We start from the raw sequence: 22,722 nt of genomic DNA on the forward strand, positions 1-22,722 counted from the left end.
ATTCTCAAAGATAGACCACATACTGGGTCACAAAGCAAGTCTTAACAAATTTAAAAATATTGAAATCATACACAACACTTTCTCGAATCATAAAGGAATGAAGTTGGAAATCAATAATAGACCGAGTGCCAGAAAATTCACAAATACGTGGAGGCTCAACAACACACTCTTAAACAACGAGTGGGTCAAAGAAGAAATTGCAAGAGAAATTAGTAAATACCTCGAAGCGAATGAAAATGAAAACACAACATATCAAAACCTATCGGACGCAGCAAAGGCAGTGCTAAGAGGGAAATTTATTGCCCTAAATGCCTATATCAGAAAAGAAGAAAAGGCAAAAATGCAGGAATTAACTGTCCACTTGGAAGAACTGGAGAAAGAACAGCAAACTAATCCCAAAGCAAGCAAAAGGAAAGAAATAACAAAGATTAGAGCACAAATAAATGAAATTGAAAACAATAGAGAAAATCAATAAGACCAGAAGTTGGTTCTATGAGAAAATCAATAAGATTGATGGGCCCTTAGCAAGATTGACAAAAAGAAGAAGAGAAGAGATGCAAATAAATAAGATCAGAAATGGAAGAGGAGACATAACCACTGACCTCACAGAAATAAAGGAGGTAATAACAGGATACTATGAAAAACTTTACGCTAATAAATACAACAATTTAGATGAAATGGACGGGTTCCTGGAAAGACATGAACAACCAACTTTGACTCAAGAAGAAATAGATGACCTCAACGAACCAATCACAAGTAAAGAAATTGAATCAGTCATTAAAAAGCTTCCTAAAAAGAAAAGTCCAGGACCAGACGGCTTCACATGTGAATTTTATCAAACATTCCAGAAAGAATTAGTACCAACTCTCCTCAAACTCTTCAAAAAAATCGAAGCGGAGGGAAAGCTACCTAATTCATTCTATGAAGCCAACATCACCCTCATACCAAAACCAGGCAAAGATATTACAAAAAAAGAAAACTACAGGCCAATCTCTCTAATGAATATAGATGAAAAAATCTTCAACAAAATTCTAGCAAATCGAATCCAACAACACATTGAAAGAATTATACATCATGACCAAGTAGGATTCATCCCAGGTATGCAAGGATGGTTCAACATAAGAAAATCAATTAATGTAATACACCATATCAACAAATCAAAGCAGAAAAATCACATGATCATCTCAATTGATGCAGAGAAGGCATTTGACAAGATTCAACATCCTTTCCTGTTGAAAACACTTCAAAAGATAGGAATACAAGGGAACTTCCTTAAAATGATAGAGGGAATATACGAAAAACCCAGAGCTAATATCATCCTCAATGGGGAAAAATTGAAAACTTTCCCCCTAAGATCAGGAACAAGACAAGGATGTCCATTATCACCACTATTATCCAACATCGTGTTGGAGGTTCTAGCCAGAGCAATTAGACAAGAAAAAGAAATACAAAGCATCATAATTGGAAAGGAAGAAGTAAAACTATCACTGCTTGCAGACGATAGGATACCATACGTCGAAAACCCAGAAAAGTCCACAACAAAACTACTAGAGTTAATAAATGAGTACAGCAAAGTAGCAGGTTACAAGATCAACATTCAAAAATCTGTAGCATTTCTATACACTAGTAATGAAAAAGCTGAGGGGGAAATCAAGAAACAAATCCCATTTACAATTGCAACTAAAAGAATAAAATACCTAGGAATAAACTTAACTAAAGAGACAAAAAACCTATACAAAGAAAACTACAAAAAACTGCTAAAAGAAATCACAGAAGACCTAAATAGATGGAAGGGCATACCGTGTTCATGGATTGGAAGACTAAATATAATTAAGATGTCAATCCTACCTAAACTGATCTACAGATTCAATGCAATACCAATCAAAATCCCAACAACTTATTTTTCAGAATTAGAAAAACCAATAAGCAAATTTATCTGGAAGGGCAGGGTGCCCCGAATTGCTAAAAGTATCTTGAGGAAAAAAAACGAAGCTGGAGGTCTCACGCTGCCAGACTTTAAGGCATATTATGAAGCCACGGTCAAAACATCATGGTACTGGCATAAAGATAGATATATCGACCAATGGAATCGAATAGAGTGTTCAGATATAGACCCTCTCATCTATGGACATTTGATCTTTGATAAGGCAGTCAAGCCAACTCACCTGAGACAGAACAGTCTCTTCAATAAATGGTGCCTTGAGAACTGGATATCCATATGCAAAAGAATGAAAGAGGACCCATATCTCACACCCTATACAAAAGTTAACTCAAAATGGATCAAAGATCTAAACATTAGGTCTAAGACCATAAAACAGTTAGAGGAAAATGTAGGGAGATATCTTATGAAACTTACAATTGGAGGCAGTTTTATGGACCTTAAAAACTAAAGCAAGAGCACTAAAGAAGGAAATAAATAAATGGGAGTTCCTCAAACACTTTTGTGCATCAAAGAACTTCATCAAGAAAGTAGAAAGACAGCCTACACAATGGGAGGCAATATTTGTAAATGACATATCAGATAAAGGTCTAGTATCCAGAATTTATAAAGAGATTGTTCAACTCAACAACAAAAAGACAGCCAACCCAATTACAAAATGGGAAAAAGACTTGAACAGACACCTACCAGAAGAGGAAATACAAATGGCCAAAAGGCACATGAAGAGATGCTCAATGTCCCTGGCCATTAGAGAAATGCAAATCAAAACCACAATGAGATATCATCTCACACCCACCAGAATGGCCATTATCAACAAAACAGAAAATGACAAGTGCTGGAGAGGATGCGGAGAAAGAGGCACACTTATCCACTGTTGATGGGAATGTCAAATGTTGCAACCACTGTGGAAGGCAGTTTGGCGGTTCCTCAGAAAGCTGAATATAGAATTGCCATACGACCCAGCAATACCATTGCTGGGAATCTACTCAAAGGACTTAAGGGCAAAGACACAAACGGACATTTGCACACCAATGTTTATAGCAGCGTTATTTACAATTGCAAAGAGATGGAAACAGCCAAAATGTCCATCAACAGAAGAGTGGCTAAAGAAACTGTGGTATATACATACGATGGAATATTACGCAGCTTTAAGACAGGATAAACTTATGAAGCATGAAATAACATGAATGGACCTAGAAAACATTATGCTGAGTGAGTCTAGCCAAAAACTAAAGGACAAATACTGTATGGTTCCACTGATGTGAACGGACATTCGAGAATAAACTTGAAATATGTCACTGGTAACAGAGTCCAGCAGGAGTTAGAAACAGGGAAAGATAATGGGTAATTGGAGCTGGAGGGATACAGACTGTGCAACAGGACTAGATATAAAAACTCAGAAATGGACAGCACAATAATACCTAATTGTAAAGTAATCATGTTAAAACACTGAATGAAGCTGCATCTGAGCTATAGGTTTTTTTTTGTCTGTTTGTTTGTTTGTTTGTGTCTTTTTTTTTACTATTAATATTATTTTTATTTGTTTCTCTATATTAACATTCTATATCTTTTTCTTTTGTTTTGCTAGTTCTTTTCCTAAATCGATGCAAATGTACTAAGAAATGATGATCATGCATCTATGTGATGATGTTAAGAATTACTGATTGCATATGTAGAATGGAAAAAAAGAAAAGAGAAAAAAAAATCATACCTATTCAATACGGGGCAGTAGAAAACGTTTTGAAGCCAGCTGACAAGCTGGCTTGAGACCAGCAGACTGTTTGGCCTGAGGCAAGAAACCTGTCCTCAGCCTACTTAAAATTAGGCCTAAGAGTCACCCCCAAGAGAATCTCTTTTGTTACTCAGATGTGAGCTCTCTCTCCAGCCAACACAACAAGAAATCTCACTGCCTTCCCCCCCTGTCTACATGGGACATGACTTCCAGGGGTGTGGACCTTCCTGGCAATATGGGATAGAAATCCTAGAATGAGCTGGGACTCAGCATCAAGGGACTGAGAAAATCTTCTCAACCAAAAGGGGGAAGAGCAAAATGAGACAGTGTCAATGGCTGAGAGATTCCAAACAGAGTCAAGAGGTTATCCTGGAGGTTATTCTTATGCATTAAATAGATATCACCTTGTTAGTTAAGATGTAATGGAGAGGTTTGAAAATGTAGAGCTGTGTTCCAGTAGCCATGTTTCTTGATGATGACTGAACAATGATATAGCTTTCACAATGTGACTCTGTGAATGTGAAAACCTTGTGTCTGATACTCCTTTTATCTACCATTATCAACAAACGAGTACAGCATATGGAATAAAAACAAATAATAGGGGGAACAAATGTTAAAATAAATTTAGTTTGAAATGCTAGTGATAAATGAAAGCGAGGGGTAAGGGGTATGGTAGTTATAATCTTTTTTTTTCTGTTATCGTTTTATTTCTTTTTCTGTTGTCTTTTTATTTCTTTTTCTAAATCGATGCAACTGTTCTAAGAAATGATGAATATGGAACTATGTGATGATATTCAGAATTACTGATTGTATATGTAGAATGGAATGATATGTTATTATTTTTGTTTAATTTTTTTTAATTAATAAAAAAAATGATGAGCCGAAGCCATTAAAAAAAAAAAAAAGAATGACATACTATGCCAGTTTGAATCTGTTATGTACCCCAGAAAGGCCAAGTTCTTTAATCCTCATTCAATATTGCTGGGTCGGAGCTTTTTTATTGTTTCCACGGAGATGTGACTCACCCAATTGTGGGTGATAATTTTTGACTAGATGGTTTCCATGGAGATGCATCTCCACCCATTCAAGGTGGGGTTGCTTACTGGAGCCCTTTAAGAGGGAACCCTTTTGGAAAAAGCTTTAGAGCCATGAGCGCCACCAGAACCAAAGAGCCAACAAAACAGAGCCCTGGGGAAGCTGTTGAAGAGAAAGCTAACAGATCTTGCCCCCATGTGCCTTTCCAGCTGAGAGAGAAGCCCTGAACATCATCGGCCTTCTTGAGTCAAGGTATCTTTCCCTGGATGCCTTAGAGTGGGCATTTTATAGCCTTGCTTTAATTTAGACATTTTCACAGCCTTAGTACTTACACCATGATCAAGTCAGTTTTATCGCAGATATATGAGAGTGGTTCAAGAAAAGAAAATCAATAAACATAATAAACCACATTAACAAAAAAAAGGGGGAAACCTACATGATCATCTCAATTGACACAGAGAAAGTATCTGACAAAATCCAACACTCTTTCTTGATAAATACTTCGAAAAATAGGAATAAAGGGAAACTTCCTTCACCATGATACAGGGCATATATGAAAAAAAACACTCAATGGTGAAAGACTGAAAGCTTTCTCTCTAAGATCTGCAAAAAGACAAGGATGCTCACTGTCACCACTGCTATTCAACACTGCACTGTTAGTTCTGGCCAGAACAGTTAGGCAAGAAAAAGAAATAGAAGGTATCCAAATTTGAAAGAAAGATGTAAAACTTTCACTATTTGAAGATGACATGATTTTACACATAAAATGTCCTGAAAAATATACAACAAAGAAAGTAGAGCTAATAAACAAGTTCAACAGAGTGGTGGGATACAAGATCAACATGCAAAAATCTGTAATGTTTCTATACACTAGTAATTGGCAATTTGAGGAGAAAATCAAGAAAAAAAATCCATTTACAATAGCAACTAAAAGAATCACATATCTAGGAATAAATTTAACCAAGGTTGTAAAGGACCTGTACATAAAAAACTAAAACACTGCAAAAGGAAATCAGTGAAGACCTAAGCAAATGGAAGGACATTCCGTGTTCATGTCTTGAAAGATTAAATATCATGAAGATACAAATTCTACCTGAATTGACTTACAGATTCAATGCAATCCCAATCAAAATTCTAATAGCCTAATTTGCAGAAATGGAAAAGTCAATTATCAAATTTATCTGGAAGGGAAAGGGGTCTCAAATAGCCATAAACATCTCGAAAAAGAAGACTGAAATGGGAAGACTCACATTTCCTGACTTCAGAGCATATTATAATGCCACAGTGGTCAAAACAGTATGGTACTGACATAAAGATAGACGTATCAATCAATGGAATTGAATTAAGAGTTCAGAAATAGACCTTCAGACCTATGGCCAAGTGATGTTTGACAAGGCTCCCAAGTCCACTCAATTGGGACAGAACAGTCTTTACTTGGATATCCATATCTAAAAGAATGAAAGAAAACTACTATCTCATACCCTTTACAAAAATGGATCAAAGACCTAAATAGATAATATTTTAAAACTTTAATGTATGTGTGAGACAAGCAAAAATGATTATTTGGTACAAAATTTATATTTTGACTAGTGCATTTCCTAATATAACTTATGTGGACAGCTTAATCGAACATCATAGTTCTTGGAACCTTGTGTACAGCATGAGATTTTGTAGGTTTGTCCAGAATGATGCCAGAGTGATTTGAACAGTGAATAGGGAAGTATTTGCAGAATCCCCTAGGGGGAATGGTGAGAAAGGAAGAAAATTCCACTTCCCCAAGTGGAGAATTCTTGATATTCTCAAAGGCAGTGCGGACAGCCAAAGCAATAGGCCGAGTCTCCAATCTTGAGGTTTGTTCATATGAAATTTAATCCCACAAAGGATAGGCTAAGCCTACTTAAAATTAGGCTTAAGAGTCACCCCCAAGAGAACCTCTTCTGTTGCTCAGATGTGGCCTCTTTCTCTCGGCCGACACAGCAAGCAAACTCACTGCCCTTCCCTTCTCTACATGAAACATGACTCCCAGGGGTGTGGACCTTCCTGGCAACATGGGACAGAAATCCTAGAATGAGTTGGAACTCAGCATCAAGGGATTGAGAAAATCTTCTTGACCAAAAGGGGAAAGAGTGAAATGAGACAAAATAAAGTGTCAGTGGCTGAGAGATTCCAAACAGAGTTGAGAGGTTATCCTGGAGGTTATTCTTATGCATTAAATAGATACCACCTTGTTAGTCAAGACGTAATGGAGAGGCTTGGAGGGGACTGCCTGAAAATGTGGAACTTGTGCTCCGGTGGCCATGTTTCTCGAAGATAACTGTATGATGATACAGCTGTCGCAGAGTGACTGTGTGGTTGTGAGAGCCTTGTGTCTGATGTTCCATTTGTCTACCTTATCGATGGACAAGTAAAACACATGGATTAAAAATAAATAATAGGGAAAAAAAATGTTAAAATAAATTTAGTAAATTGAAATGCTGGTGATCAGTGAAGGGGAATGGTAAGGGGTATGGTATATATGAATTTTTTTTCTATCTTCTTTTTATTGCTTTTTCTGAATTGATGCAGATGTTCTAGGAAATGATCATGATGATGAATATGCAACTATGTGATAATAGTGTGAATTACTGATTATATAACAAGAACAGAAAGATCATATGATAAGAATGCTTGTGTTTGTATGTAGTTATGTATTATAAATAAAAAAATAAATTAATTTAAAAAAGAAAGGGAGGGGTAAGGGGTATGGTATGTATGAATTTTTTCTGTTGTCTTTTTATTTCTTTTTCTGAATTGATGCAAATGTTCTAAGAAATGATTATGATGATGAATATGCAACTATGTGATGATATTGTGAATTACTGATTATATATGTAGAACGGAATGATCATATGTTAAATAAGAATGTTTGTGTTTCTTTACTGTCATATTTAAAAAAAAATTTTAATTAATAAAATTCAAATAAATAAATGAAAGATCACAATGAGCTATCATATCATATGTACTAGAATGGCTGCTATTAAACAAACAGGAAGCTACAAGCATCAGAGAGGACGTAGAGAAAAAAACATATTTTTTATTCATTGCTGGTGGGAAAGCAAAACCATACAGCTGCTGTGGAAGACAGTTCAGCAGTTCCTCAGAAAGCTAAATATAGAAATGCCATATGATCTGGAAATCCCACCACTAGGTATGTACCCAGAAGAACTAAAAGTAGGGATGTGAACAGATATTTGCACATCGATGTTCACAGAGGCATTATTCACAATTGTCAAAAGATGGAAACAACCCAAGTGTTCATCAGTCGATGAATGGATAAACGAAATATGGTATATACATATGATGGAAGGAATGAAGTTCTAATGCATGCAATAACATAGACGAAACTATAGGATATTATGGCACATGAAATAAGCCAGACACAAAAAGACAAATATTATATGATCTCACGCTTCTGAACTAATTATAATAAGCAAATGTAAAGATTAAGATTCTAAAATATCAGTTACCAGGAGATAAACTGGGACTAGAGAATGGTGAGTTGATGCTTAACTTGTACAGAATTTCTATTTAAGTTGATGGTAAAGGTATGGAAATGGATGGTGGTGATGGTAGCACATTATTGTGAGTGTAATCAACAGCACTGAATTTATAGAGGTGAATGTGGTCCAGAGGGGACACTTTAGTATGCATACATAACTAGAGTAAAAATTAAAAAATAAAACAACAGACTGTACAATACAGTGAACTCTACTGCAGACTATGGACTATAGCTAATAGTACAAAAAATGTCTTTTTATGAATGATAACAAACATACAATACTAATTCAAGGTGTTAATAATAGCATATGGGGAAAAAACACCTAATGTAAACTATAGATGGTAGATAATTGTTGATTTTAATAATCTTTCTTCAAGTCACCCCCAAGAGAACCTCTTTTGTTGCTTAGATGCAGCCTCTCTCTCTCTCAGCCAACACAGCAAGCAAACTCACTGCCCTCCCCCTCTCTACGTGGGACATGACTCCCAGGGGTACAGACCTTCCTGGCAATGTGGGACAGAAATCCTAGAATGAGCTGGGACTCAGCACCAAGGGATTGAGAAAATCTTCTCGACTGAAAGGGGGAAGAGAGAAATGAGACAAAATAAAGCATCAATGGCTGAAAGATTCCAAACAGAGTCAAGAGGTTATCCTTGACTAAGAATATCCTATTCTTATGCATTAAATAGATATCACCTTTTTAGTTAAGGTGTAATAGAGAGGATGGAGGGAACTGCCTGAAAATGTAGAGCTGTGCTCCAGAAGTCATGTTTCTTGAAGACGATTGTATAATGATATAGCTTTTGCAACGTGACTGTGTGATTGTAAAAATCTTGTGTCTGATGCTTCTTTTATCTACCTTATGGACAGATGAGTAAACACATGAGTTAAAAATAAATAAATAATAGAGGGAACAAATATCAAAACAAATTTAGTAGATTGAAATGTTAGTGATCAATAAGGGGTATGGTATGTCTGAATTTTTTTTTCTGCTTTCTTTTTATTTCCTTTTCTGAATTGATGCAAATGTTCCAAGAAATGATCATGATGATGAACATACAACTATGTGATGAAAAAAAGAATATTCATATTGTGTTGATTGGTTTTATTAATAAAATTTTTTTTAAAAACTTTCATTGTAACAGAGATAACTACAGTTTTTTTAAAAAAATAGTACAATTGGGTGGGTCATGGTGGCACAGCAGGAAGAGTTCTCATCTGCCATGTCAGAGACCCAGGTTCGATTCCCAGTGCCTGCCCATTCTAAAAAAAAAAAAAAAAGCACTTGAAAAAAAAAATAGAGTTCAAATTACTAAATCAAATAAACTTCACCAATTTTACTACATTTTCAAACCAATTCAAACCCACCATTCAAAACTGATTTAGTGTATTTCTAAATTGTAACTTAATTGTCCATGCTTATGCCATTCATTAAATTTTGTAGGCATTAATTAGTCAATAGTATAAAAAGCAAATATAAGCTAATATGTTTACAGAAACCCAGAGACTCAAGTGTCCCTTAAAACTACAGCTTAGATTTTAATCAAAGAAACTACATCTTTTTTAAAATTTTTTTACTTTATTTTTTAAAATACAAAAAAACACCAAAGGCAAACATTCCTATTTTGATCATTCCGTTCTATATATATAATAAGTAATTCACAATATCATCACATAGTTGCATGTTCATTATCATGATCATTTTTTGGAACATTTGCATCTATTCAGAAAAAGAAAGAAAACAAAAACAGAAAAAAAATTTATACATACCATACCCCTTACCCCTCCCTTTCATTGATCACTAGAATTTCAAACTAAATTTATTTTAACATTTGTTCCTCCTATTATTTATTTTTATTCCATATGTTCTACTCATCTGTTGACAAGATAGATAAAAGGAGCATCAGACACAAGGTTTTCACAATCACACAGTCACATTGTGAAAGCTATAGAAACTACATCTTTTTAACCTCAGACACAACTCCCCTCACCTTCTCCAACAAAAAAAAGTCCAATACAGTATAAATATTGCACTTAGTCATTTCCCCTTAAAAAGTATAATACGGAAAGAGTTCTAATTTAAATTCTGGAATATTAGGAAATAGTCAATAATGGAAGATACTAGACAAATATTCCTTAACTAGTTTATAAAATGAGATTCCTATTTCTTTATCACTTCTTTCTCATTAAGAAACATTTTCACTCAAATAAAACAAAACCTATTGCATGAAACAACAGTAACTTTGAATTTATGAATATAAAAAAAGGTGTTTTTGAAAGATTTTCTTAAACAAAAACAGTTTTAAAAGAGCAGTTGAAAAACTAGTTTTTTGTTAGTTTCAAATAATATAAAACCCCATCAGACATAGCTACTGTGACTTTTTTTTAATTTCTTAAAAACGAAAGCACTAACCGAAAAAAAGAAGAAGAAATTGAAAAACAAATGTCTGACCCAGAAGTTACTCAACTTGGTTTCTATCATCAGTGAAGAATCAAAATTATGCACTAACTTTGGCCAAACCAAAGCACACCTGTTTTTGACAGGAAATTCTTTTCTGAATCAGGAAAAATGCACGTTTACTCACAGTCCAAATAGTGAGGCAGTTTAGTCTGGTTAACAACACAAGCTTCTAGAAGCAGAGAGCTGGGTTAGAATCCCTCCTCCATTTACTAAGGATATCTTGGACAACTTACTCAACCTGTAGGGCACTTACTACCCTGACTGGTACCGAATAATTGAGTAGAAGCAAGGTTGCAACACACCCTACATCTTTGCCACTTACCTGGGAGATTGTCAGAAATTCAGGATCTCAGGCCCAACACCAGATTTACTGAATCAGAACCTGAATCTCTAACATGATCCCCTGGTGATGTAAATGCAAATTAAAGTTTAAGAAGCACAACTAGAAAGCACTTTTATATCATATTCTATGAGATGTCAGCTATTATAATTAGGCGATTTTTTTTTTAAAAAAGTACTCGAAAAAATTTTTTTTGCTCCAACTTGAAGATTAAATTATATTTCTTTTTAGTAAAAAGCAAAGCATTATTTTGGGGTCAAAATTCCTCCGTTAGTGATTTCTTCCCACACTTTATTCTAAGGCAGGCCCACTAAGGCCCAAGGTTGTAGAGGCCTGCCATCTAGTGGTAGTTCTTTCTAATGCACATAGAAAATAAACACTACCTTACAGGATTTTAAATATATTTGTTTAAAATTGTACCAGGTTTTTTTTTTAACTTAATTCCTTTCTTAAGGATTACTGACATTATTATCTATCTTACTAATTCCACAAGAAGGCATTCTGAAATACAGGGGAAGGTAGAAGACAAGGATTCTTTAGCTCCCTGTTTTAAACTCCAGGGAAATTTTCAAACTAAAAGAATGACCAGGTCACTCTGGAAAGATACACACTGGACACACACTAGCGACACTAGGCTGAGAAAAGTGGCTTCCTATTGAAATCTCCAAATCTTGGAGTGCCCTTTACTTTCTTCTTTCTAAGATTTGTACTTTTTATAATTTATCTATATACTATAGTTGGGAGGTGTAAAGATAGCTTTACACTGGGAAAAATATATATTTGATAACCTTGTCACTTCTGGGATCTATCCTAAGGAAATAATCAGGTAAGAGGAAAAAGATTTATGTACAAAGATGCTCATTTCAGCAAAGTAAACAGTTTTAATAGCTTCATAAAAACCCACTGAGTCAATGCATCAAAACTTGATCATTCTGCTCTATTACTCGTATCACTTCTAATATTTCAATATGACAGACATATGTACATAAAGAAGAGAAGGAGAATGAAAAAAGAGAGGAAATTTTAAAATGGCAATTTGATACGACTTTTCCATATCCTGGATCATTTTCTAATATACATTCCCATAAGTTATATCACAGCATCCAAGAACAATTTTATGATTCTTAATAGCCAACCTGCATTTTACATAGCTGAAAAAGCAATGTATGATAGTACAGCCAGTACTGCTGCCCCTCCAGCATCAGATTTTATCATGTGGCTCATTTTTTTCTAACAGCTTTATTGAGATAAAATTTAAATACCATAAAGTTCATACCTCTAAAGTGTACAGCTCAAAAGTTTCTAACATATTACAGATGCAACCATCACCATAACCTAATTTAGAACATTTTCATCATCCCAAAAAGAAACCTTGTACCCATTAGCAATAATTCCCCACTCTCTCTGCTACCCTCTCCATATGGCTAAGATTTACTAATTGGCCATCCCACTATTTTTTCATGCTTTCTTGTGGATAATTCAATGAAATTATATAATTATTTCAAACCCACAAAATGGAATGATTCCTTCTGCTATTCATATATTTCTCAGTTTCAAACTGTGAAATTTTCTGCTTCTAAACCACAAGAGAATAAAACATCGGAGTGGCCTCTTGTTTTTCCAAATGGCACGTTTTTAATGTAAAGTCATCATTAAGGGCTAAGAGTAAAAAGGTATCAAGTACAAAGTTATCTGTTCTTTCCAAAGCTAGTGGCAGCTATCATTACTTTGTAAATCCTTTATTAAATCCAGCAGAAATAGTCACACAAGAGCAAGGATTTCTTCATTTTCATCAAGTTTACAAGACTGATGATAAAAGTACAGTGCAATCTGTATAAGATAACATATGACATCTTAATGCTACTAAAAAAAAATCCCAAACTTTTATTTAGTCAAAGCACTTTTTTACTCATTTTGGTAGCCTAGAAGTACAAAATTTAATAATTTGCCTTTTGAGGATTTGGTAGAGGAATGAGAATTATAAAGAGCTAACCAAACAAGGGAGATCTATGTTCCCCAATGATGCCAGATTTTTTTTTTCCAAAGAACAGTAAATATTAGTTATAAAAGTAAAGGGTGAGGGGTACACAGCTGGTTCAGTGGTAGAATGCTGGCCTTACATGCGGGAGACCCGGGTTCGATTCCAGGACCATGTACCCAAAAAAAAAAAAAAAGCAAAGGGTGGAGGATACTTCACTGACAGAAGTCAGCTCTCTGATCTAAGCTCTCATCTCATCTAACACTAGACATGCGTCATATCCCTCGAATAATCCAAACATTCCCTTTACTAAATTAAACAATTCTTTTTCATCAGCCACGTATTTGGTTTCATTTTATTTTTGTTACACAAAATATTTATACATCATCAAAAAAAATCCTTATTGTTAACTGGTATGCCCAAACTCATCAACTCCTTGCCTTTACTTCTATGTATGAAGATTCTGTGTTCACATGAATGAAGGATACTTCCAAAATAAAGTCGTTTCCTCACTAAACAAAACTCTAATGCTGATAGACTGCTTTTTAATGCAAACATCAAACAATAATCTCATAAAAACATGAGCCCAAAAAGAACTAAAATATTATAAAGTCCTTAATTACACTTTCCGCAGGTGCCACACAACACAATCACTCAGGTAAAAGTCACCATCTGGCTTCATGTTCTCAACTCAACACCAGCTGTTATGACAAAGTGAGAGTTGGTCTATAAACAAAAACCCTCCCACACCAACAGCAACTGCGTACGCAAGCAAGCAGAACCCAGCCTCACTGACCCAGTACTCAGTAAAGATAGTAGCTTTGTGAAATTTCTAAAAGGCACCCTTTCGTCTTGGTAGATTTACCCTAGGCCTGGGTACATGGCTTGATGAACAAAAACAAGTCTGTGTTCCAGCCCCCACTCATCTCCTCAGCCAGGTTTTCTTGTGTGGAAACAACCAAGCAGCAGCCCTAAGGTGGGTGGGGTAAAGAGGGGCTCACAGTCTCACCCTGCCTGTAAGAGGTATACCAGAAACTCCCTCTCCCACTGAGCGAGGCAGACACACAGTTCCACCACATAAGAAATGTGATTTCATGTATAAAAGAGAAACTTTGTAGAAAAGGCAGGTTTAGAAATGTCTCCGAAGACTGTATAAAAGTGCTGGTTATATGAAATTTAAACACATCCAATGTTTAAAGTTTTCTTTTTTAATTTTCTTTTTTTTTAAATTATTTTGCCTGGATATTTGGATACAAGGGTTGCAGTAGAGTATCTGTTTTTTTTTTTTTTTTTTTTTTTTTTTTTTTTTTTTTAAAGAGAGAGGGAGGAAGGGAAGGAAAGACAGAGAGAAGGAAGGAAGGAAGAAAGGGAAACATCTTTTAAACATTTTCTTGTTTTATTGTATTTTGTTTGTTTGTCTGGTTTTTACATGGGCTGGGGCCGGGAATCGAACCGAGGTCCTCCGGCATGGCAGGCAAGCACTTTGCCCGCTGAGCCACCGCGGCCCGCCCTAGAGTATCTGTTTTAACACTGATGATATTCATACCACAAAATAATCAATTTCTATGTGGCCAAATGTTCTAGATCTGGCATTTGCAATAAAGAACACACTTAGGATTAAATGCAAATTACCTTTTACACCACCAAATGATCCGTAAGTCATATTGCAGGCTGTTCTCTGAAGATTATGTTCATACATCAATTTTATCTGATATTGATTCCCATGTTCCACATTACCCAAAGTTCCTAAGGGGGAAAAAAAGCATTGCTTTGTATTTATTTACATTTTAAAAAATTAATTTCTTCTCATCCTCTACAACAATTCAAAGCAATTCAATTTCTATGAAATTTTAAATGACAAAGTACTAAAACATTATATATTTTGAAAAAATAGCATACTAATGACACAGAATGTAGTGCAGCTGACATAATTTAAATCAGATAAAATATACCATTAGATGAAAAACTACACTGGTGGCATTTTTATCTATTTCCATAAGATAGATTGTCTGAATAATTATTTAAATAATAACAAAACCCTCCAAATTCAGTTCTGAAATAAATACGTTTTGACTCCTTGCATTTATAAACACTAACAGAGAAAAGTAATGACTCAAAGTGTCTAAGGAGAAAATTCCCCAAAATTTCAAGCAATTCAAATTCCTGCCCTAACTCTCAAAATATTCAAACCCCTATGTGCCAGTTTGAAAGCATTATGTACCCTAGAAAAGCCATGTTTTAATCCTAATCCCATTTTGTAAAAGCAGCCAATTTCTTCTAATCCCTTTTTAGTACTGTATGTTGGCAACTTTAATTAGATTACCTCCATGGAGATGTGACTCACTCAAGAGTGGGTGTTAAATTGGATTAGGTGGAGACATGTCTCCACCCATTCTAGGTGGGTCTCGATTAGTTTACTGGAATCCTATAAAAGAGGAAACATTTTGGAGAAAGCAGGAGATTCAGGGCAGAGAAGAATGACAGAGCCACGAGAGAGCCACAACAGAGAACACCGCAGAACCATGAAGTAGAGAGTCGACCAGCCAGCGACTTTTGGAGATGAAGAAGGAAAACGCCTCCCGGGGAGCTGGAGAAGAAACTAGCAGATGATGCCGTGCTCGCCATGTGCCCTTCCAGTTGAGAGAGAAACCCTGACCATGTTTGCCATGTGCCTTTCCACTTGACAGAGAAACCCTAAACTTCATCGGCCTTCTTGAATTCTTCCCTGGATGCCTTATATTGAACATTTCTATAGACTTGTTTTAATTTGAACATTTTCATGGCCTAAAAACTGCTAATGTACAACTTATTTAACTCCCCTTTATAACAGCTGTTCCATTTCTGGTATATTGCATTCTGGCAACTAGCAAACTAGAACACCCTAGTATATTATATTCTAACTGGAGAGAGCTTCTATGCTTCCTTCACTGAGCTATATAGGACAATTTTTTATTTAAAGTCTGCCAAGAAGAATTTCCTTCAAAACAAAGAAAAATGTTCTCTGCATTTCATAATCATATATGCTACAATCACTTTGCAGTTCTTTCCAAATGAGAAAAGATTCTATACTGTACTTTATTCTCTCTTCTTGGACGAGCTAGAGTACTTACAGGTGGAACAGATTTCAGGGATCAGACAAGAAAGTTATGATAAAAGGGGGTGTTAAAAAGAAAAAGAATTCATAAAGCAACATTTTCCATAAAGAAGCACCTTTTTTATTCAATCAAAAATACAAAAGTTAAAGAAAACTTTAAAATATCATAAAGCAAATGAAATAGTCCTCAAATTGAAGATAGTACCAGAGCATTGAAACAATCTAAATACATATGTATGCATATATGTTTGTATATATTTTACATGAGAATTTATTTGTTTTGGTTTTGTCCTGTCCTGTTTGTTCAGAAAGTATTTACCAAAGTACCCTGAGGCAAGAAAGAAAATTAAGACATTTCCACCAAAATCACACAGCTGGTAAAGAGCACGGTACTCAAACCAGGTCTTCAGAGTCACACACTGTGTCCCTGGTGTCCAGTTATCCATCAGTTCATTGTTTTAACAACTTTTGAAGGAACTTAGTCCTGACCCCATTAAAGAGTGTACTTTGCATGGTACACCAATGAGAAATTTCTCAAAAGAAAACAGCATCGAGGAGCCAAGATGGCGGCTTAGTAATGTGCGCGCGTTTTAGTTCATCCTCCAGAGCAACTACTAAATAACAAGAAACAGTACAGAACAGCTCCCAGAGCCACGACAGTGACCGGAAACACAGCATACCCCAGTCTGGACCAGCTGGACCGGCTGCGAGTCTCCGGAACAGTGAGTTCCCCAAGCCACGTGCAGTTCCCCAAGCCGCGGTGCCCGGCGCCCCTCCCCCACAGGCGGCTTCCCGGAGAGAAAGGAAAGAGTCTCTAACAGTAGCAGGGACTGAGTCCAACCAAACACCAATAGTGGCATTAATAAACAAATTCTGACTACTAAAAATAGGCCCCCAGCTCAGGCGAAACTGGTCAAGGCAGAGGTCGCCTATTGGGCTAACCGAAAAAGAGGAAAGGGGATGAAACAGAGCCTTCTGTGGCTGTTTCTACGGAGGCTTGGCTGCCTCTGGATTCAGCAGCGGGATTACACAGGCTGCAACTGCCCCAAGCATACGCAGAAACAGGCTGCTTTCAGGGCTGTCTCCCGCCTGAACCTTCCCCCCGGAAGGGGTGAAACGCAACTAAGGTGGAATCCCTCTCTCAAGGAATTCAGACCCCAGGGCTTCGCAATTTGAAGCCATTAAAACCAGCCTACAGCCTTTCCTCTGTCTCCACCATGCCCCCAGCAGGGAGAGCCTTCCAAAGTTAAAGGAGCCACAACACCTTTTGCTGGTGGGACCCACAGACAGACAAGCGCCACATACTAGGCAGGATAAGAAAAACAGAGCCCAGAGACTTCACAGGAAAGTCTTTCAACCTGCTGGGTCTCACCCTCAGGGAAAACTGACACAGGTGACTCCTTCCCCCCCGAAAGGAGGCCAGCTTAGTACAGGAAAACCCGGCTGGAGTCTGTAATACCTATGTAGACCCTCCTAAGGGTGGGGAGGGAAAAGGCACCTTACAAGCAGGACAAGAAACGAGGAAACAAGAACTGAAAAATTACCCTCTGTTAAACAAAACTTAAGCGAGAGGCCCAGAAAAAGCTGAACTGAAGGTCAATGAACAGATAGACAACAAACTCATCTAGCAAGAAAACCCTAGGTAAGATAAGTGAAAGCAATTTCCAGAATAAACTAATTAAGGTAATTAAATGTCCAGACACCAGCAAAAAATAACAAATCACACCAGGAAAATTGAAGATATGGCCCAGTCAAAGGAACAAACCAATAGTTCAAATGAGATACAGGAGCTGAGACAACTAATTCTGAATATACGAACAGAAATGGAAAACCTCTTCAAAATCAAATCAATGAATTGAGGGAGGACATGAAGAAGGCAAGGAATGAACAAAAAGAAGAAATGGAAATGACTTCATAGGTTTTTGCCCTTGGAAACACAAACTAAATATGGTAAATGTAGCTCTATAATTATGGACTACATATACCTAAACTTAACATAAAGTTTCATCAGCTAGAAAGTAAATGGATATTATTTAAACAAGATCTAACTGAAACACAAAAATTCTCTGGAAAATCAAAGGCCATCCTGAACACAGTTCTCAGTGCAATTTTAGAAAACTGCTGAGCAATCTAATGATACTAAATGAAATTAAAGGCATCACAGAGTAAGTTAAAAGGTACACTGTGTTAAATAATCAAATTAGATTTTAAGTCTGTCAAAAATAAAGAGCCACATTTTTTTGTCCCTCTGATGGCAACTATTAAAATTCTATAAATACGTCAGATGCTTAGTAAATGTTTGTTCAGAAGAAAAGAAAATTTGGAACAGACTAAGAGAACATAATCAGTATGACTTAAACTCACACATCTGTAAACATTTGGTCAGAAAGTGAAGCCTATCAGAAGAGAATCTGAAATGCCATTTGATGCCTCCCTTTACCAGAGGATGATAAACTGGACTACTTCAGGTCAGCAAGACTCTGCTGCTTCTATATACTAAGCATACATTTTTTGCTCTATTACCCATCAAAAAGATGTCAGCAGGAGAGGAGGAGCCAAGATGGAGGCTTAGTGAGGCGTGGGATTTAGTTCATCCTCCAGAGAACCTAGCAAATAGCCAGGAACAGTACAGAACAACTGCTAGGGCCACATCAGTGAATGAACACACAGCATACCCCAGTCTGGACAAGCTGGCCTGGCTGCAAGCTCACCCAACACCATGAGTCCCCAAAGCTGTGGCGGCTGGCACCCCTCCCCCACAGGCTGCTTCCCAGAGTGGAAAGGAAAAAGACTTTACCAGCAACAAGGGGCTTAGGGCAACCATGCTTCAATTGTGGAATTAATTAACAAATTCTGACTACTAAAAATAGGACCCCAGCTCAGCTGAATCTTGAGTGAAAGCTGAGGTTGCTGGGTTTTGCCCCATGTGCAAAAGCGGCAAGGTAGACAGAAAAAGAAAAAAAAACAGAGGTTTTTTGGATTGGACAGCATAAAATATTTGAAATGGTCTGGGCCCTGAAGGAAAGGAGGGGGCTGATAGGACCTGGAGATACACAGAGCAACTTACCAACTTAAGCTCTTGATTGGTAAACCGAAGGAATGGGAATCCTGCTATGAAAGCGATTTTTCTTTTCTCTTCTATTTTGTGGTTGTGTTTCTACAGCTTGACTGCTCTTTGGATACAGCTGCAGAGCTTCTCAGGCTCCAACTGCCCCAGGCATGGGCAAAATTAAGCTTGTTTGAGAGTTTGTTTGGAACTGCGCCTCCCCCAGGAGAGGGGTGGGGCCCAGCTCAGGTGGAACCCTTCCCTCAAGGAATTCAGACCCCAGGGTCTGGAAAACTGAAGCAATTAAAGCCAGCCTACAACCTCTCCTCTGTATCAACCACAGCCTCAGCAGGGAAAGTCTGCTGAAGTTAAAGGTACCACATCACTTTATGCTGGTGGAACCCTCAAGCAGACAACCACCACATACTGGGCAGGATAGAAAAAACACAGAGTCCAGAAGCTTCATAGGAAAGTCTCGCAACCTGCTGGGTCTCACCCTTAGGGAAAAATGATGGAGGTGGCTCTTTTCTCCTACGAGGAAGCTAGTTTGATCTGGGAAAATCTCACTGGGGTCTATAATATCTAAGTAGACCCTCCTAAGGGAAAAAAATGCACCATATTGGCAGGGGAAGAACCAAGAAAATAAGAACTGAAAAATTCTGATATGTTAAACAAAACCTAAGCTAGAGGTCTACAATAAGCTGAACTGAACATTAAAGAACAAATAGATGATAAAGTCATCCAGCAAGAAAATCTCAGGTTAAAAAAGTGAAAACTATCTCCAGAAAAAACTAATTAAGCAAATTAAATGCCTAGATGCCAGCAAAAATTATGAATAATAGTAGGAAAACTGAAGATATGGCCCAGTCAAAGGAACAAACCAGTAATTTACATGAGATACAGGAGTTAAAACAATTAATTCGGAATGTTCAAACAGATATGAAAAACCTCATCAAAAATCAAATGAATGAATTGAGGGAGGATATAAAGAAGGCAAGGAACGAACAAAAAGAAGAAATTCAAAGTCTGTAAAAACAAATCACAGAACTTAAGGAAATGAAAGGCACAGTAGAAGAGATGAAAATAACAACGGAAACTTACAATGTTAGATTTCAAAAGGCAGAAGATAGGATTAGTGAACTGGAGGATGGGTCATCTGAAATCTAACGAACAAAAGAAAATATAGGAGAAAGAAAAAGAATGAAAAAATATGAGCAGGGACTCAGGGAATTAATGAGAACATGAAGTGCAGGAATATATGTGTTGTGAGTATCCCAAAAGGAGAAGAAAAAGGAAAAGGAGGAGAAAAACCAATGGAGGAAATTATCACTGAAAATTTCCCAACTCTTTTGAAAGACTTAAAATTACAGAGCCAAGAAGGGCAGCGTACTCCAAACAGAATAGATCCAAATAGATGTACTCCAAAATACTTACTAATCAGAATGTCAGATGTCAAAGAGAAAGAGAGAATCTTGAAAGCAGGAAGAGAAAAGCAATCCATCACATACAAGGGAAGCCCAATAAGATTATGCAGAGATTTCTCAGCAGAAACCATGGAGGCGAGAAGACAGTGGGATGATATCTTTAAGATACTAAAAGAGAAAAACTGCCAACCAAAAATTCTATATACAGCAAAATTGTCCTTCAAAAATGAGGGGAAATTAAAACATTTTCAGACAAAAAAAATCACTACGAGGATTTGTGACCAAGAGACTGACTCTGCAAGAAGTACTAAAGGGAGCAATAGAGACAGATAGGAAAAGACAGAAGAGAGAGGTGTGGAGAAGAATGTAGAAATGAAGACTATGAGTAAAGGTAAATAGAAGGAAAATTAGATATGACATATAAAATCCAAAAGGCAAAGTGGCAGAAGAAAGTATGACCTTACAGTAATAACACTAAATGTTAATGGATTAAACTCCCCAATCTAAAGACACAGACTGGCAGAATGGATTAAAAAACAGGACCCACCTACATGCTGTCTACAGGAAACACATCTTAGACCCAAGGACAAACATAGGTTGAAAGTGAAAGGTTGGGTAAAGATCTCTCATGCAACCAACAATCAGAAAAGAACAGGATGGACAGATGAGTAAAACATACATATTAAAAATAAATAAATAATAGGGGGAACAAATGTTAATATAAATTAAGCAGATTGAAATGCTAGTGATCAATGAAATGGAGGGGTAAGGGGTATGGCATGTATGAATTTTTTTTCTGTTTTCTTTTTATTTCTTTTCCTGAACTGATGCAAATGTTCTAAGAAATGATCATGATGGTGAATATACAACTATGTGATAAAAAAAAGAATGTTCATATTGCATGTTGATTGGTTTTATTAATAAAAAATTAAAAAATAAATGGTGCCTAGAGAACTGGACATCCACGTGCAAAAGAATGAAAGAGGATACATATTTTACACCCTATACAAAAATTAACTCAAAATGGATCAAAGACCTAAACACTAGATCTAAGGCCATAAAACTTTTAGATGAAAATGAAGGGAAATATCTTCTAAATCTTATGATAAGAGGTGATTTCCTAGATCTTATACCCAAAGCATGAGTATTGAAGAATGAAACAGATAAATGGGAACTCCTCAAAATTAAACACTTTTGTGCATCAAAGAACTTTGTCAAAAAAGTAAAAAGCCTACACAATGGGTGACAATATTTGGAAATGAATATCAGAAAAAGGTCTAGTATCCAGAATATATAAAGAGATTGTTCAACTCAACAACAAAAAGACAAACAATACAATTACAAAATGGGCAAAAGACATGAAAGACATGAGACAAAATAAAGTGTCAATGGCTGAGAGATTTCAGAGTCAAGAGGTTATCCCAGATGTTATTCTTACACATTATATAGATATCACCTTTTTAGTTAAGGTGTAATTGAGAGGCTAGAGGGAACTACCTGAAAATGTAGAGCTGTGTTCCAGCAGCCATGTTTCTTGAAGATGATTGTATAATGATACAGCTTTCACAATGTGACTGTGTGATTGTGAAAACCTTGTGTCTGTTGCTTCTTTTATCTATGGCATGAACAGATGAGTAAAACATATGGATTAAAAATGAAAAACAGGGGGAACAAATATTAAAATAAATTTAGTAGATGGAAATGCTAATGATCAATGAAAGGGAGTGATAAGGGGTATAGAAAAAAAAATAGGGGAAATAAAGGCTAAAATATATTGGGTAGATGGAAATGACCCAAATATATTGGGTCAATGAGAAGGAGGGGTAAGGAGTATGGTATGTGTGGTAGTTAGACTCAGTTGTCAACTTGGCCAGGTAAACGTGCCTAATTCTGTTGCTGTGGACATGAACCAATGGTACGTGAACCTCATCTGTTGCTGATTACATCTGCAGTTGGCTAGGAGGTGTGCCTGCTGCAATGAATAATGTTTGACTTAATTGGCTCATGCTTAAATGAGAGAGCTCAAGGTAGCACAGCCCAGGCAGCTCAGCATACTTCATCTGAACACTCACAGCTCAGCCCAGACCTTTGAAGATGCAGAAAGAAATCACCCCGGGGAAAGTTGTTGGAACCCA

General features: G+C 36.6%; 1 protein-coding gene across 8 annotated transcripts in view; it reads right to left on the bottom strand.

Annotated features, from left to right (window-relative positions):
- Positions 1–22,722, bottom strand: part of BBS9 (Bardet-Biedl syndrome 9) — a 699,527-nt gene that overhangs the window by 610,997 nt on the left and 65,808 nt on the right. For 7 of the 8 annotated variants that reach the window (XM_077120094.1, XM_077120084.1, XM_077120081.1 and 4 more), the window contains one exon: positions 14,656–14,769. In XM_077120094.1, the coding sequence (XP_076976209.1) occupies positions 14,656–14,769 (114 nt within the window). Of the gene's footprint in view, positions 1–14,655; positions 14,770–22,084; positions 22,203–22,722 lie in introns of those variants that run through there. The other variant, XM_077120102.1, reaches the window with a different exon arrangement.

Source organism: Tamandua tetradactyla, chromosome 1 (genome assembly GCF_023851605.1).
Source record: "Tamandua tetradactyla isolate mTamTet1 chromosome 1, mTamTet1.pri, whole genome shotgun sequence".
NCBI lineage: Eukaryota > Metazoa > Chordata > Mammalia > Pilosa > Myrmecophagidae > Tamandua > Tamandua tetradactyla.